Genomic DNA, 14808 nt, shown 5'->3' with positions numbered 1-14808 from the left:
GATACCTTCGTAGCCACTGATGCAGAAAACAGTAACGTAAGCTGGACTAAACGACGTATACTTTCTCGGGTTGCCTCTATATTCGATCCATTGGGACTTCTGGGACCAGTTGTAGTGACTTGCAAGGTGTTTGTGCAACATCTCTGGCAAAGACGAATAGAATGAGACACGCCGTTACCAGATGACCTGAAGACACAGTGGGAACAGGTGAATGGTCATCTACCATCAATGAATAGCATTCATATCTAACGAAGGGTGACCAGCAACGGATTTAAGTGGCTGGAGCTACATGGATTCTCAGATGCCACCGAGCAAGCATATGGAGCCGGCCTTTTCCTTAGAAATGTCTGTCAAGCAAATAATTCCTCAATCAAGATTTTAACTTCGAAATCCAAAGTAGCGCCAATCAAGCAAACATCACTGCCAAGACTTGAATTGAGCGCAGGCCTACTATTCGCTAGATTGATGGAGAAGGTGAAATCTGGGCTATACTTAAACATCGCCAAAACTTACTTTTGGACAGATTCTACTGTTGTCTTAGCATGGTTGGCGAAGGAACCAACGTCATGGAAAAATGGAAAACGTTTGTTGGAAATCGTGTCTCTGATATCGAGAAACTCTCTGCAGTAGAAGACTGGAACCACGTATCCTCTAAAAATAACCCTGCTGACATCATTTCGAGAGGAATTTTACTGCAACAGCTAGGCAACAGTAAGCTATGGTGGACAGGTCCTTGCTGGCTCCATCAGCCACCATCAGCATGGCCTGTTAACACCATGAAGTATGCACACGAATCAGCGGAGGTACCAGAGAAACGTATTCAACATGTTTGCTTGCTCGCAACTACTTGCATTGTGATTGAGAAAGCCCAACATTATTCCTCATGATCAAAACCGCAAAGAGCTATGGCGTATGTGCTGAGATATATAAACAATCTTAGGCGGCAACCCACTGAGAGGCTTTGTGGAAACTTAACAGCAGGACAACTTCACACAGCATCGAAGGCAGTCATTCGCATGGTGCAACAGCAAGATTATTATAAGGAAATTGAAGAACTACAACATGACCGACCAATCCCCGAGAAAAGCAAACTGAACTCACTTCACCCCTTTCGGGATGTGGAACGGTTGTTAAGGGTGGGTGGCAGATTGGAACAATCAAAAGTTTCTTACAGTCAGAAGCACCCCATGATTCTTCCTCCTAAGCACCCTGTCACTAAATTAATAGTCATGAGCGAGCATCTTTGTTTGTTGCTTGCAGGATCTCAACTGCTGATAGCAAGCCTCAGACAAAGGTACTGGATACCCAACGGAAGATCTGCAATCAGGCAAATAATCCACAAGTGCCTTCCTTGCTACTGCTTGAAGGCAACCACTGCAACACAGCTCATGGGACAACTTCCGTCAGGGTGTGTAGAGAAAAGCAGACTTCTGCTTAATTGTGGGGTTGACTATGGAGGGCCACTACACGTAAGGAATGGAGGAAAGAGGAGCAAAACTAGTACAAAGGTCTACATTGCCTTGTTCGTTTGCATGGCAACAAAGGCAGTATATATCGAGCTTGTCACTGATTTGTCCTCCCAAGCTTTCATTGCGGCTCTTCAAAGAGTCATTTCACGACAAGGCGTTTGTGCAAACGTGTACAGTGACAATGGGAAGACGTCTGAGGGTGCAGGAATGGGCCGAGTGAACTGCATAAACTGTTCAGCTGTCAGTTGCACACAACCCAAATCCAGAACTATGCATCGCAGAATGGTACCCACTGGCATTTTATCCTGCCTCATGCGCCGCATTTTGGTAGTCTGTGGGAAGCAGGCATAAAATCCATCAAGGCACATTTGAAGAGAGTCGTGGGAAACCAAGTGCTGACGTTTGAAGTACTATACACACTTCTAACACAAAATGAAGCATGATTGAGCTCCCGACCCATTACACAACTTCCTGTCAACCCAGATGAATTCTCCTACCTTACTCCACGCCATTTTATTATTGGTTAAACTTCAACATCCATCCCAGAGCCAGGCTTGCTTCCAGAGCCATCATCCAGGTTGTCAAGATGGCAGCTCATCCAGCAGTGCATGCAACACATTTGGAAACGGTGGTCGAGGGATTTCCTATCACAACTACAATAGAGAACTAAGTGGTCATCAACAAAGGACAATCTACAGCCAGTTACATTGGTTCTACTGAAGGAAGACAATTTGCCATCCCTCATGTGGCGGTCTGGGGTCACTGTTGGTACACATCTTGGTCCTGATGGTATGGTACGAGTTATTTCAGTGCGCACAGCAACGGGAATTTATAAATGACCACTGTCAAGGATCTGCGTTGTCCCACAGGTAACGTAGAAACTAGTGCACGTAATTATCAAATTACTAAGAGAAGTGTTTCTTTTGTTTACAGTGGACAGTTTCTTGAATCATTTTATTTCCTTGTTTGTTTGGTGCAATTTGTGCTGCATTTGATTATTTGTATTCGGGTAATTTATATAAATTACGTAGGCGGAATATTTTGTGTTAATGCAACATGCCACAAGATCGGAACAGCGACCAGACGCTCGCTACAGGTAAGGATTTTTTTCTGCCTGGCCATGCACACGATGCACAGACGGAACTGGCCAGGACAGGGGAGACGGGCCGTGACCGCCAAGCAGCGTGCACACACCACTGTGTGTCGCAATGTAGTCTATAAATACAGTCCACTTTTACCAATCATGTATGTACTTTAATTTCAGCCACCCTTCCTTTGCAACGAGTGATATGCATTCGTTTGGACTGTGGAAGGAGCGAGGCACCGCAGAACCGAGCGAGGTGGCGCAGTGGTTAGACACTGGACTCGCATTCAGGAGGACGACGGTTCAATCCCGCGTCCGGCCATCCTGATTTAGGTTTTCCGTGATTTCCCTAAATCGCTCCAGGTAAATTCCGGGATGGTTCCTTTCAAAGGGCACGGCCGACTTCCTTCCCCATCCTTCCCTAATCCGATGAGACCGATGACCTCGCTGTCTGGTCTCCTTCCCCACAACAACCAACCAACCACCGCAGAATTTACCGCGTGTTTTGCGGCTGCCTACACCCTGTAATTACTAGTTAATTATTCTTCGCAACGAACATCTACATATTCATGATTACTCTGCAATTCACATTTAAACGCTTGATAGAGGGTTCATCGAACCACAATCATACTATCTCTCTACCATTCCACTCCCGAACAGCGCGCGGGAAAAACGAACACCTAAACCTTTCTGTTCGAGCTCTGATTTGTCTTATTTTATTTTGATGATCATTCCTACCTATGTTGGTTGGGCTCAACAAAATATTTTCGCATTCGGAAGAGAAAGTTGGTGACTGAAATTTCGTAAATAGACCTCGCCGCGACGAAAAACGTCTTTGCTTTAATGACTTCCATCCCAACTCATATCTGCCACACTCTCTCCCCTATTACGTGATAATACAAAACGAGCTGCCCTTTTTTGCACCCTTTCGATGTCCTCCGTCAATCCCACCTGGTAAGGATCCCACACCGCGCAGCAATATTCTAACAGAGGACGAACGAGTGTAGTGTAAGCTGTCTCTTTAGTGGACTTGTTGCATCTTTTAAGTGTCCTGCCAATGAAACGCAACCTTTGGCTCGCCTTCCCCACAATATTATCTATGTGATCTTTCCAACTGAAATTGTTCGTAATTTTAACACCCAGGTACTTAGTTGAATTGACAGCCTTGAGAATTATACTATTTATCGAGTAATCGAATTCCAACGGATTTCTTTTGGAACTCATGTGGATCACCTCACACTTTTCGTTATTGAGCGTCAACTGCCACCTGCCACACCATACAGAAATCTTTTCTAAATCGCTTTGCAACTGATACTGGTCTTCGGATGACCTTACTGGACGGTAAATTACAGCATCATCTGCGAACAACCTAAGAGAACTGCTCAGATTGTCACCCAGGTCATTTATATAGATCAGGAACAGCAGAGGTCCTAGGACGCTTCCCTGGGGAACACGTGATATCACTTCAATTTTACTCGATGATTTGCCGTCTATTACTACGAACTGCGACCTTCCTGACAGGAAATCACGAGTCCAGTCGCACAACTGAGACGATACCCCATAGGCCCACAGCTTGTTTAGAAGTCGCTTGTGAGGAACGGTGTGAAAAGCTTTCCGGAAATCTAGAAATACGGAATCAACTTGAGATCCCCTCTCGATAGCGGCCATTACTTCGTGCGAATAAAGAGCTAGCTGCGTTGCCCAAGAACGATGTTTTCTGAAACCATGCTGATTACGTATCAATAGGTCGTTCCCTTCGAGGTGATTCATAATGTTTGAATACAGCATACGCTCCAAAACCCTACTGCAAACCGACGTCAATGATATAGATCTGTAGTTCGATGGATTACTCCTACTACCCTTCTTAAACACTGGTGCGAGCTGCGCAATTTTCCAATCTGTAGGTACAGAGCTATCGGTGAGCGAGTGGTTGTATATGATTGCTAAGTACGGAGCTATTGTATCAGCGTAATCTGAAAGGAACCTAATTGGTATACAATCTGGACCTGAAGACTTGCCCGTATCAAGCGATTTGAGTTGCTTCGCAGCCCCTAACGTATCTACTTCTAAGAAACTCATGCTAGCAGCTGTTCGTGTTTCAAATTCTGGAATATTTCATTCGTCTTCCCTGGTGAAGGAATTTTGGAAAACTGCGTTCAACAACTCCGCTTTAGCGGCACAGTCGTCGGTAACAGTACCATCGGCACTCCGCTCTTGTGGGACTGTTGCTCAAGGACGTTCGTTTTTAAGCGTCCGGTAATGTGTGTGTGTGTTTGTTTGTGTGTGTGTGTGTGTGTGTGTGTGTGTGTGTGTGTGTGTGTATGGCCGAGGAGCGCAGACCTGTAGGGGAAGATCTCGCTGAGCAGCATCCAGGGGATGGGCACGATGCCGAGCGACCACGTGAGGTAGAGCAGCACGAACAGCAGCAGCGGCGCCCAGCTGCCCACGGGCAGCGTCTCACCCGGCGGCAGCGCGGTGTGCGCCTGCGCGTAGACGGCCAGTAGCAGGCAGCAGGCGGTTCCCAGCGCAAGCGACGCCAGCGTCAGAGGTCGCTTGCCGGTCCAGTGCACCGCCACCATGCACAGCACGTTGCCCACGATGCCGGTCGCGCCCGTCGCCACCTGCGTACACGGGCACTGAGGAAACACTGCGAAGGCTGAATGATACAAGCTGACGTGAATAAAAATAATGAAAGTGTCACGTCAACCACGATGTCAATAGAAGCCGAATTCAGTTTCAAGTGTGACTTGGAAACGGTCGTGTCCTTTCACAAAGGACCCATCCTGTCTCAAATGATTTACGGACATCATGGGAAATATACATCTTGGGTGGTTTGACGGCGATCTGAACCCTCTTTCATTCTAATCAGAATTTAGGGCTATAAGAGACACAATTGTTCTGCTGTTCGTTACGTATTATTCCTCAATACTGTTCTGTTTCATTCTGTTGACTGCTGGAAGAGGTTAAATGAGCAGTTTTTTACAGTACCTATCCCTGCGAGAGGTAATTAAGGAATTTTGCTACCAAGGCAGCAAAATAACCTACGGTTGATGGAGCATGGAGAACATCAGAAACAGACTTGCGCTGGAAAAAGTGCATTCCTGGCCAATAAGTCTTCTAGTATCAAACATAGGTTTTAATTGGAGGAAGAAATTTTTGAGGATGTGCGTTTGGATGGCTGGCTCTGAGCACTACGCGACTTAACTTCTGAGGTCAGCAGTACCCTAGAACGTAGACCTACTTGAACCTAACTAACCTAAGGACATCACACACATCCCTGCCCGAGGCAGGATTCGAACCTGCGACCGTAGCGGTCGCGCGGTTCCAGACTGTAGCGCTTAGAACCGCTCGGCCATCACGGCCGGCTCTGCGTTTGGAGCCCAGCATTGTATGGAGAGTATCAAGGACTGTGGTAAAACCAGAACACAAGAGCATCGAAGCATTTGAGATGTGATGCTACAGAAGAATTCTGAATATTAGGTGGACTCATAAGGTATGCAATGAGGAGGGTCTCTGCACAATCGGTGAGGGAAGGAATACATGGGAGACCGTGACAAGGAGAAGGGACGTCACAAAATAATTTCCATGATACTAGAGGGAGCTGTCGAGGGTAAAAACTGTAGAGGAAGACATAGATTGGGATAATTTCAGCATATATATATGAGGACGAAGGTTGCAAGTGCTACTTCCAGATGAAAGGGTTGGCACAGGAGAGGAATTCATTGTGGTCCGCATCAAAGTAGTCAGAAGACTGATGAAAAAAAAAAAAAATCACAGTGGGCTGTCTTAAGAACTATGGACATTACCGCAGAGTGGTAGATGTGTGCCTCAATGATACAAATAGTCGTACCATAGTTGGAACCACATCGAGGTGTGTCTGTCAAGAAGAAAGTAGTATCACGTATTGATACCATCCTCCAGCTATGGAATTTGAAGTTTCTGTTCAACACCAACAGCTGTCACTCGGGATCTGGCGGATCCAATGGTGTGCGTCCACTGAGACACACATCCAACAGCTCTGTACCATGAGCTCCTTCTGCTGCCGCAAAATAGGGGGGCTGACAGTAGCCAGTCTGCTCACTTATACCCGGAGCCATTTAGGGACATGATGCTATGCAGATGCTGCCTGGTCGTGGACCTGTCTTCATCGTCCATGCTCTAGTACAGAAAAACTTTTCCTTGTGGACATTGTGATACCTGGACTCTGTTTCTTGCTGCAATATTTTATTGAGTCTTTGTTACATTGAAGTAATACAAGTTACGTAAGGCTTCTGTTTGTTGTGTTAACTTGTTCGCTAATCATTTCTGCTCCTGTCCATCTTTCCTAGGGCGACAGTTGTCGCACCACTCTGTAGCCCGCTTCTCCCTACCATTGTGTACAAAGTTACATACTACTAGGAACAGCTAACATATGGGTCCTAAAATGGGCAGCACGCTTTCCAATCGTTCTAGGAACTACTGTCTGACCTATCTGGCCACATTTAAAATATTTCATTGCTGTGTTGATAGTGTGAATGGTTCATAGCAAAGAGACGCTACAGCTGTTGTTAATCGCGAGAACATGCTGTTAACTCTATGGTTTAATGATGGTGACATCCACTTGGGTAAAATATTCCAGACATGAAACTGTCGATCATTTAGATCTCTGGGACAGCACTTCTTAAGGGGCTGCTGTCGTTATGGAACAAATCAAATGTTCAAGTCAGAGTGTGAAATTTTAGATTTCATAATTGTGTAGACAGGTTAATGTATTTAACAGGAACAATCGATAGATGGAAGTTAAATGTCATAGTGATTAGTGAAATGTGGCAAAAAGAATAGGATTTCTGGTCGCCTGAGTACAGGGATTTTCTTTTCTTTTTTTTGTTACCTTTTCCATTTTGCTTACGGGGTCGGCATTGTTATACATTGGTTAGAAGGAATCTGTTTACTTCATCGGTCTGTGTATAGTGTAGATCTCATTTCAAGTATTGTGTACTGTGTATCTGAGGCAGAACGTGGGCACCAGCTCGGTATTTACGTTACTGGATTTGTGGACCAGACCAAAAACCACATTCAGGATGGACCGTTCACCAGCCTTCATCGTTAATCCCTGTGTCCAGAAAGCGTGTGCGTTAGGCCTTTCGGCTACCCGGCGGGTTAGGTGAACACAGGCTTAACACAAAATCAAGCAGAGGTAGTGCAAGAGTAGGAGTGATAATACAGGAAAAGGGATGTAAATAATCTACTAAAACAGCACAGAGAAAGTATTATACTAGCGAATATAAACAAAGCTAAGACCTGCTTCATTAGTACAAGAGAGCAGAGGGAACAGTACATGGAACCTGCAAAGGGACAGTAGATGAACCTGGTAAGTTGTCTTATGAATTCAGAGAGAAAAGAAAAGAGAAGAGAAAAAGGGTCTAATGGGAAGCGGACAGGGCTCATAAGAAAATATGCAGGAAGAGCATGTATGGATGTTCGCAGCTGAAACTGTTAAGCATGGGTATGTTTGTATGATGGTTTTGTCCACCAGTGGACGTCGAATTGTTGATTATTGTGATGATAACCTGAGACAAACACACTGTACAGGAAAGCGTTAATTGTGTCAATCTAAATCACTGCTGTGGGCTAGGGATCGGGCGTTTGTCTCAGAGAGCCAGAAAGGCAAGGACAGCACAGGCTCTAGGGTAAGCGCAGAGAAATGGACTCCTGTGCCTAACACCACCGACAGAGGAGCTGATGGTGACACGAGGCTTGCTGCCTCAGACTTAGCTGCAAGAAAGAGAGGTGGGCCAAAAATGGGGGATATCATAACGCAAAGGAAAAATTGGGCACATGAGCCACACTGAATACGGGTATTGACAGAGAATGGCAATAAATCTGGGACAGGGCAGAAAAAGGGAGAAGATCTTACAAGTTCCTTGCTGACAGAACAGAAAGATCCAGAATGTTATACTAGCCGGCCGGTGTGGCCGAGCGGCTCTAGGCGCTTCAGTCTGGAAGCGCGCGACCGCTAAGGTCGCAGGTTCGAATCCTGCCTCGGGCACGGATGTGTGTGATGTCCTTAGGTTAGTTAGGTTTAAGTAGTTCTAAGTTCTAGGGGACTGATGACCTCAGAATTTAAGTCCCATAGTGCTCAGAGCTATTTAATGTTATACTTCCTTCCGACCAAGTGAGCTATACATTACCTGTCAGGACATGGTCGGTATCCCAGCTTCTTACTGCAAATACGACTACGCTCCATGGACACTTGTGAATTGTGCCACTAGACAGGGTGTTACAGATCACGATAGGAACTGTTTTGGAAACTCAAAAGTCTATAACATAATAAGGAATGAGGAGCTGTGGCACAAGCTGAACTTGTTGGCAGCCAAAATATCAGCTTATGAACTGCAAGCCTACATGGCCAAGAGACAACGAAGAAACCACACACAATGCCGAGACGCACCATGGCAGAACATCAACCTGTAGCAACTTTCCATAAGCAGTGAGGTGGTGAAGCCCAGAGAGGTCCAGGGAAGATTCCCTGAGATTCTGACAGCCGTCTCCCAATCTCCACATTGTGGTTGGCACAGCAGCAAAGCCACTGTGAATCCTGAGTTGTCCCCCAGTGTGCTGAATGATAATTAACCAGACAAATAATAAATCTAGCTTGTTTCTGACACCAAGTACAGTAGTGTAGTATAGTGTAGTGCAGTATAGTGCAGTGTAATATAATTAAGTAGTTCAGAATAATAAATTACAAAATCTGTGATGTGCCAGTGCCACATAGTACATTAGGCCAGTAGCATGTGCCTTTTGAATTCCGAATTAAGGTATCTCTCTGTCCCAGATGGCCAAATGGCAATATGTAGATCTTTTTTTAATTATTATTCTTTTCTACATAGATATTTTATGTAGATTTTTCTCGTAAATGCCATAATAATACATAGGTGTCCAAAATTAACGCAGCAAGCGGAAATTTTTGAAAGGTTGCGTTTATTTTGCCACAAAACAGTATAAACATGTGATAGTAAAGTAGAAAAATGTGAAGAATACAGAACATAAACAACGGCAACATACATAACGGTAGGCAAAAATGTTCTTCGTTTTTTCCAACTTAAAGCATTTTCACACACATTACGACAACTGGGTAATGTGCTCAATATGGGATGTGACTGCCTCTGGCAGCAATACAGGCCTGACAACGACGGGGAATGCTGTGAATGATGTCATCAGTCTCATGTTGAGGCAATGACGCCCGTTCTTCCTGCAGACCTGCTCGCCGTCTTGGAGAGTGGTTGGTAGACATTGACGTGATACAAGCCATTTTCCTGGTGCATCCCAGACGTGCTTTGTGGGACTCAAATTGAGAGAGCGAGTAGGCCACGCGATGCTTGCAGTATCTTCCGTTTCCAAGAAGACACAATCCATCCGTGCTCTATGAGGTCGAACATTATCGTCCATCAATACGATGCGTGCAATATCTTCTGTTTCCAAGAAGACATCGTCCATCCTTGCTCTATGTGGTCGAACATTATTGTCCATCAATACGACGTCCGCGTCCACAGATACTCGCAACAACAGCAAGAACCCGTCACGATACCTGACAGCAGTTAAACCTTGCCGATCCAACCTTACAATTTCATAAAGAGGTGTTAGAGTGGTAAACATAATCCCTGCTCACACCATTAGGGGTCCTCCTCTATCGCTATCTCTTTCTATGATGTTTGGATTCCGAAGTTGTGTTCACGTTCCCTCCAGATGCGAATCCATCGAGAATCACTCTCCAGACTAAATCGGGACTCATCTGTGAAAACAACGTTGGCCCACTGTTCGACCGTCCAGGTGACATGTTGATGACTTCACTCTATACGTTCCCTTCTGTGAAGTTGAGTCAGAGGTAGACATAAAGGCCACTTTGCTGATACTTTCTGCACACCATTTGCCTCGACACAACGCGTCCAGTGGATGCTGTGAGCTCACATGCCAGTTGTCGTGCAGTACTAAAGCGGTAATCTCGTGCCCTTACAGCCAAATAAATAATGGTCCTCCCCTCTGAAGTCACACGTGGCTGGCCCTGCACTGGTCTTGAGGATACAGTTTCAGCCTCTATAAACTGTCGCCACATCTGAGAAACAACAGAACGATTCACATTAAGCCATCGGGCCGAATAAGTTTGTGACTGTCCTGCTACCTTTCTTTCTATGGCTCTCCACCGCAGAGAATCTGGTAGGCATCCTGTCTGTGCCATACTGCACCATCTGCGACTGTCTACACAGCGATTGTGGATGCAGGGCTACCCGGCAAATACTGCCTCGTCTCACAGGTGCCCTGGCGTCATCGTTGGCATGGTTGTCCGTTGACCGGAATGCCATCTTCCGTGCAGAACACGATCGTACGGACCTCTGGTTGACAGTTTGTGCGATTATATCGTGAATTAGACACAGGACGGGGAAATAGCGGTTTGTTGCTGTAATTTTGGACACCAGCGTACATTTACAATTGTGCTTAAACGTTACGTGCCACTTTCATGCCAATTCATGTGCAACAAGTAGTCTGTTCTTATGTGACAGACACACACATAGTTACGTTTGAGTACGGCGGAATTTTAAAGTTTCATTTTGCACTGAGGTGGCAAAAGTCATGGGATACCTCCTAATAATGTGTTGGACCTCCTTTTGCTCGGTGTAGTGGAGCAACTCGACGTGGCGTACACTTAACAAGTCATTGGAAGTTTTCTGCAGAAATATTGAGCTGCATTGTCTCTGTAACCATCCATACGAAAGTGTTGCCGGTGCAGAATTTTGTTAATGAAGTAAACTCTGGATTATGACCCATAAATGTTCAGTGTGATTCATGTCGGGCGATCCAGTTGGCTCGAATTCTTCAAAACGTTATCTGATGACATGCGCACCATTGTTTGGGAACGTGAAGTCCATGAATGGCTGCAAATAGTCTCAAAGCAGCTGGACATAACCATTACCGATCAACGATAGGTTTAGTCCGAGCTTCGAACCCTACCATCAGATCTTACCAACAGAAATCTGGACTCATCTGACCAGGCCAACGTTTTCCAGCCGCCTAGGAGCCAAACGGTATGGTCACGAGCTCACGAAAGGCGCTGCAGGCTACGTCATGCTGTTAGCAAAGACACTTGAGTCGTTCGTCTGCTACCATAGCCCATTAATGCCAGATTTCGCAGCTTGTCCTAACGGATACGTTCGTCGTACGTCCACATTGATTTCTGCGGTTACTTCATGCAATGTTGCTTGTCTGTTAGCACTGATAATTCTACGCGAACACCGCTGCTCTCAGTCGTTACGTAGAGGCCGTCGGCCACTGTGTTTTCCATGGTGACAGGTAATGCCTAGAATGTGGTATTCTCGGCGCACCCTCGATGCTGTGTGTTGTATCCGAGGACCCAACCGAATAGCGCGCGCGCCCTGCCGTCTCATCACTTGCCGCAGTTTCCCGTCGCGACCGCCGGCGGCGCATAGCGTTGCCATCGACCGAAGATGTCGCGCCATTGCTGAGTTGGGGCCTACAGCGCCCTCTGGCTACACGATATAACAGGACCGCTGGCCCCGAGTCAGGGATCACCCTTGACCGTCACCTCTCCCCCCCCCCCCCCCCCCCCCCATCTCCGCACAATCCAAGCCAAGGTACGCTTCTGACTTCGTCTCCTCAAGCTCCTTTCTAGCCGCACATGGGGTCTGGACCCCTCCACCATCCACCACACCTATAAATCCCTCACCCGACCTATCTTCTGCTATGCCCACCCTGCCTGGATCTCCGCCCCTCCTACCTTTTACAAATCCCTTAAAATCCTCGAACACTATGCTCTCCGCCTCACCTATCACATCCGTCTCCCCTCCCCCACACGGATCCTGTACGACCTTACTCCGTTCCCACACCTTCTCCTTTTCCTCGAACGGATACGTATCCTCTACACCTCCCATAAAACTAGATCCCTCTCACCCGTTTGTCTCTCCCATCCTCTCCCACCACCGTCCGCTGCCGCGCCTGTGTTCCCGCGTCCCATCTGCTCTCCATCTCTCCACTCTCCTTACCCTCTCGCAAGGGGGCTTCCACCAGCTCCCCCTGCCTGATGATTCCCTCATCCCCTCCATCTACCCCTCCTATCAACTTTGATCCTCCTCTTCCACTTCCTGTGTTTTTTCCTCAGGGCACCCTCCCTCCCTTCTCTCCCTCCTCCCTTCCTTCCCCCTCCTCCCCATGGGCTTCCCCTACCCCCATAACTTCTTTCCTCCCCTCATGTCCTCTGCCACTGGCATCTCCTCTCTCCCTCCTCCCCCACCTTTTTCCCCTTTTGGCAGGTCCTCGGACTCGCACACGTTAAGTGAACATTAGCGCGCCGGAGATCATCGCCATCGGTTTTGTGTGTGTGCCGTCGTGTTTGTGCGTCAGTGTTTTCTCCGCCCACTCTCCATCGTTCACGTGTGTCATCTCCATCATCAGTGTTCGTGTACAGTGCTAACAGTTTCTTTGGTTTTCTTCGCGTGTGAACGGCTTCGTGTTTTTGCGTTACTGTGTCCCCCGTTATGTTCATTCTGTGTCTCCATTGTTTTCTCTTGTACTACCTGTGGCTGAAGAGCGGCGTACTGTTGCCCCTGCCAGCTACGAGGAAGCAAATCTGCTTTGATTTAAATACACGATGTAACAGTCGTGATCGTCAGTTACCTTTGGGATTGAACATATTGAAATGAAATTAGTCAAGACTACCTTAAAGGCGATGAAGATGCCATTATCAACACCTCACTGAGTTTGAACGAGATTGTGTAATAGGACTACTAGAAACTGAATGTTCCTCCTGCAGCACTGCAGAAAGACTTGGCTGGAATGTAGCCACTGTACACTATTGCTGGCAGCTGTGGTTACGGGAATGTATGGTCTCAAGATGACCGGCCTCCAGACGGCCACGTGGCATTGCAAAGAGGGATGGCCACGTGGCATTGCGAAGAGGGATGACCATCGTGTTCCGCGTATGGCTCTGGCGCGTTGTACTGTATCTGCAGCAGCAATGTGAGCGGCAGTTGTCACCACAGTGACACAACGAACTGTTACAAATCGGTTGCTTCAACGACGGCTCCGAGCCAGAAGCCCTGTAGCGTGAATTTCACTGAACATAAACCACCGTCATTTGCGACTACGGTGGTGTCAAGCGAGAGATAAAAGGAGGGCAGTATCGAGGTCTGTTGTTTTTTCTGATAAAAGCTGGTTCTACCTCGGTGCCAGTGATTGCTGTGTATTGGTTAGAAGGAGGCCATTTCAGGGCCTGCAACCAACCTGTCTGCGTGGTACACACACACACACACACACACATACACACACACACACACACACACACACACACACACACACACTGGACCTACTCCTGGCGTTAGAGTCAGCAGTGAGATTTCGTATGACAGCAAGAGATCTCTCGTGGTTATCCCATGCTCCCTGACTGCAAATCTCTAAGTCATTCTGGTGATTCGACCTGTTGTGCTGCCATTCAGAACAGCATTCCAGGGAGTTTCTTCCAACAGAATAACGCTCGCCCATATATCGCTGTTGTAACACAACAAGCTCTACAGGATGTTGGCGTGTTGCCTTGGCCTACTCGATCTCTAGATCTGTTTCCAATCGAGTACATATGAGACACCATCGGATGACAACTCCAGCGGCATCAACAACCTGAATTAACCGTACCTGTATTGACCGATCAACTGCAACATGCATGGAACTCCATCCCACGAACTTACAACGTGCACCTGTACAACACACTGCATGCACATTCGCATGCTTGCATTCAGCATTGTCGCGGTTATTCCGTTTATTAATGTACCAGCATTTCACATTTGCAGTGGTTTACCTAGTGCTTAAATTAAACTGTGATCTTGCAATGTTAACAACTTAAATATGTTACCTAGACAAATGTATTCCAGTAACTTCATTACTACATATTAATTTTTGTGAGATTTTTTTTCCATTCGTGTATTGCGTCAGCACTTGTTTGTTCAGGTTGCTCATACACTGAAAACGAACACTGGAAAATAACGATGTATGCCAAATATCCGGCAAGCTTTATCAACACGATGAAAATAATGAAAACCGCATCAAAACAAGAAGAAGAAGAAGAAGGAGAAAAAGAAGAAAAATAACTATCATACTGTAGGTAGTGGTGATGCTGCAGCTCCAACCTATCAAAGAAAGAAAAGCTGATAGGGCCCGATGTGGTACAGAAACCAGAAACTTTGTATTCTGCTTATTGAGAATATGGCCGTATTG

At 46.5% G+C, this 14808-nt stretch overlaps 1 protein-coding gene across 1 annotated transcript in view; it reads right to left on the bottom strand.

The window, feature by feature from the left end:
• Positions 1 to 14808, bottom strand: part of LOC124775891 (facilitated trehalose transporter Tret1-like) — a 349558-nt gene that overhangs the window by 14832 nt on the left and 319918 nt on the right. The window contains exon 9 of the mRNA XM_047250726.1: positions 4894 to 5174. Coding sequence (XP_047106682.1) covers positions 4894 to 5174 — 281 coding nt within the window. The remainder of the gene's footprint in view (positions 1 to 4893; positions 5175 to 14808) is intronic.

This window comes from Schistocerca piceifrons, chromosome 2 (genome assembly GCF_021461385.2).
Source record: "Schistocerca piceifrons isolate TAMUIC-IGC-003096 chromosome 2, iqSchPice1.1, whole genome shotgun sequence".
NCBI lineage: Eukaryota > Metazoa > Arthropoda > Insecta > Orthoptera > Acrididae > Schistocerca > Schistocerca piceifrons.
This window is presented reverse-complemented; position numbering and strand designations above follow the sequence as displayed.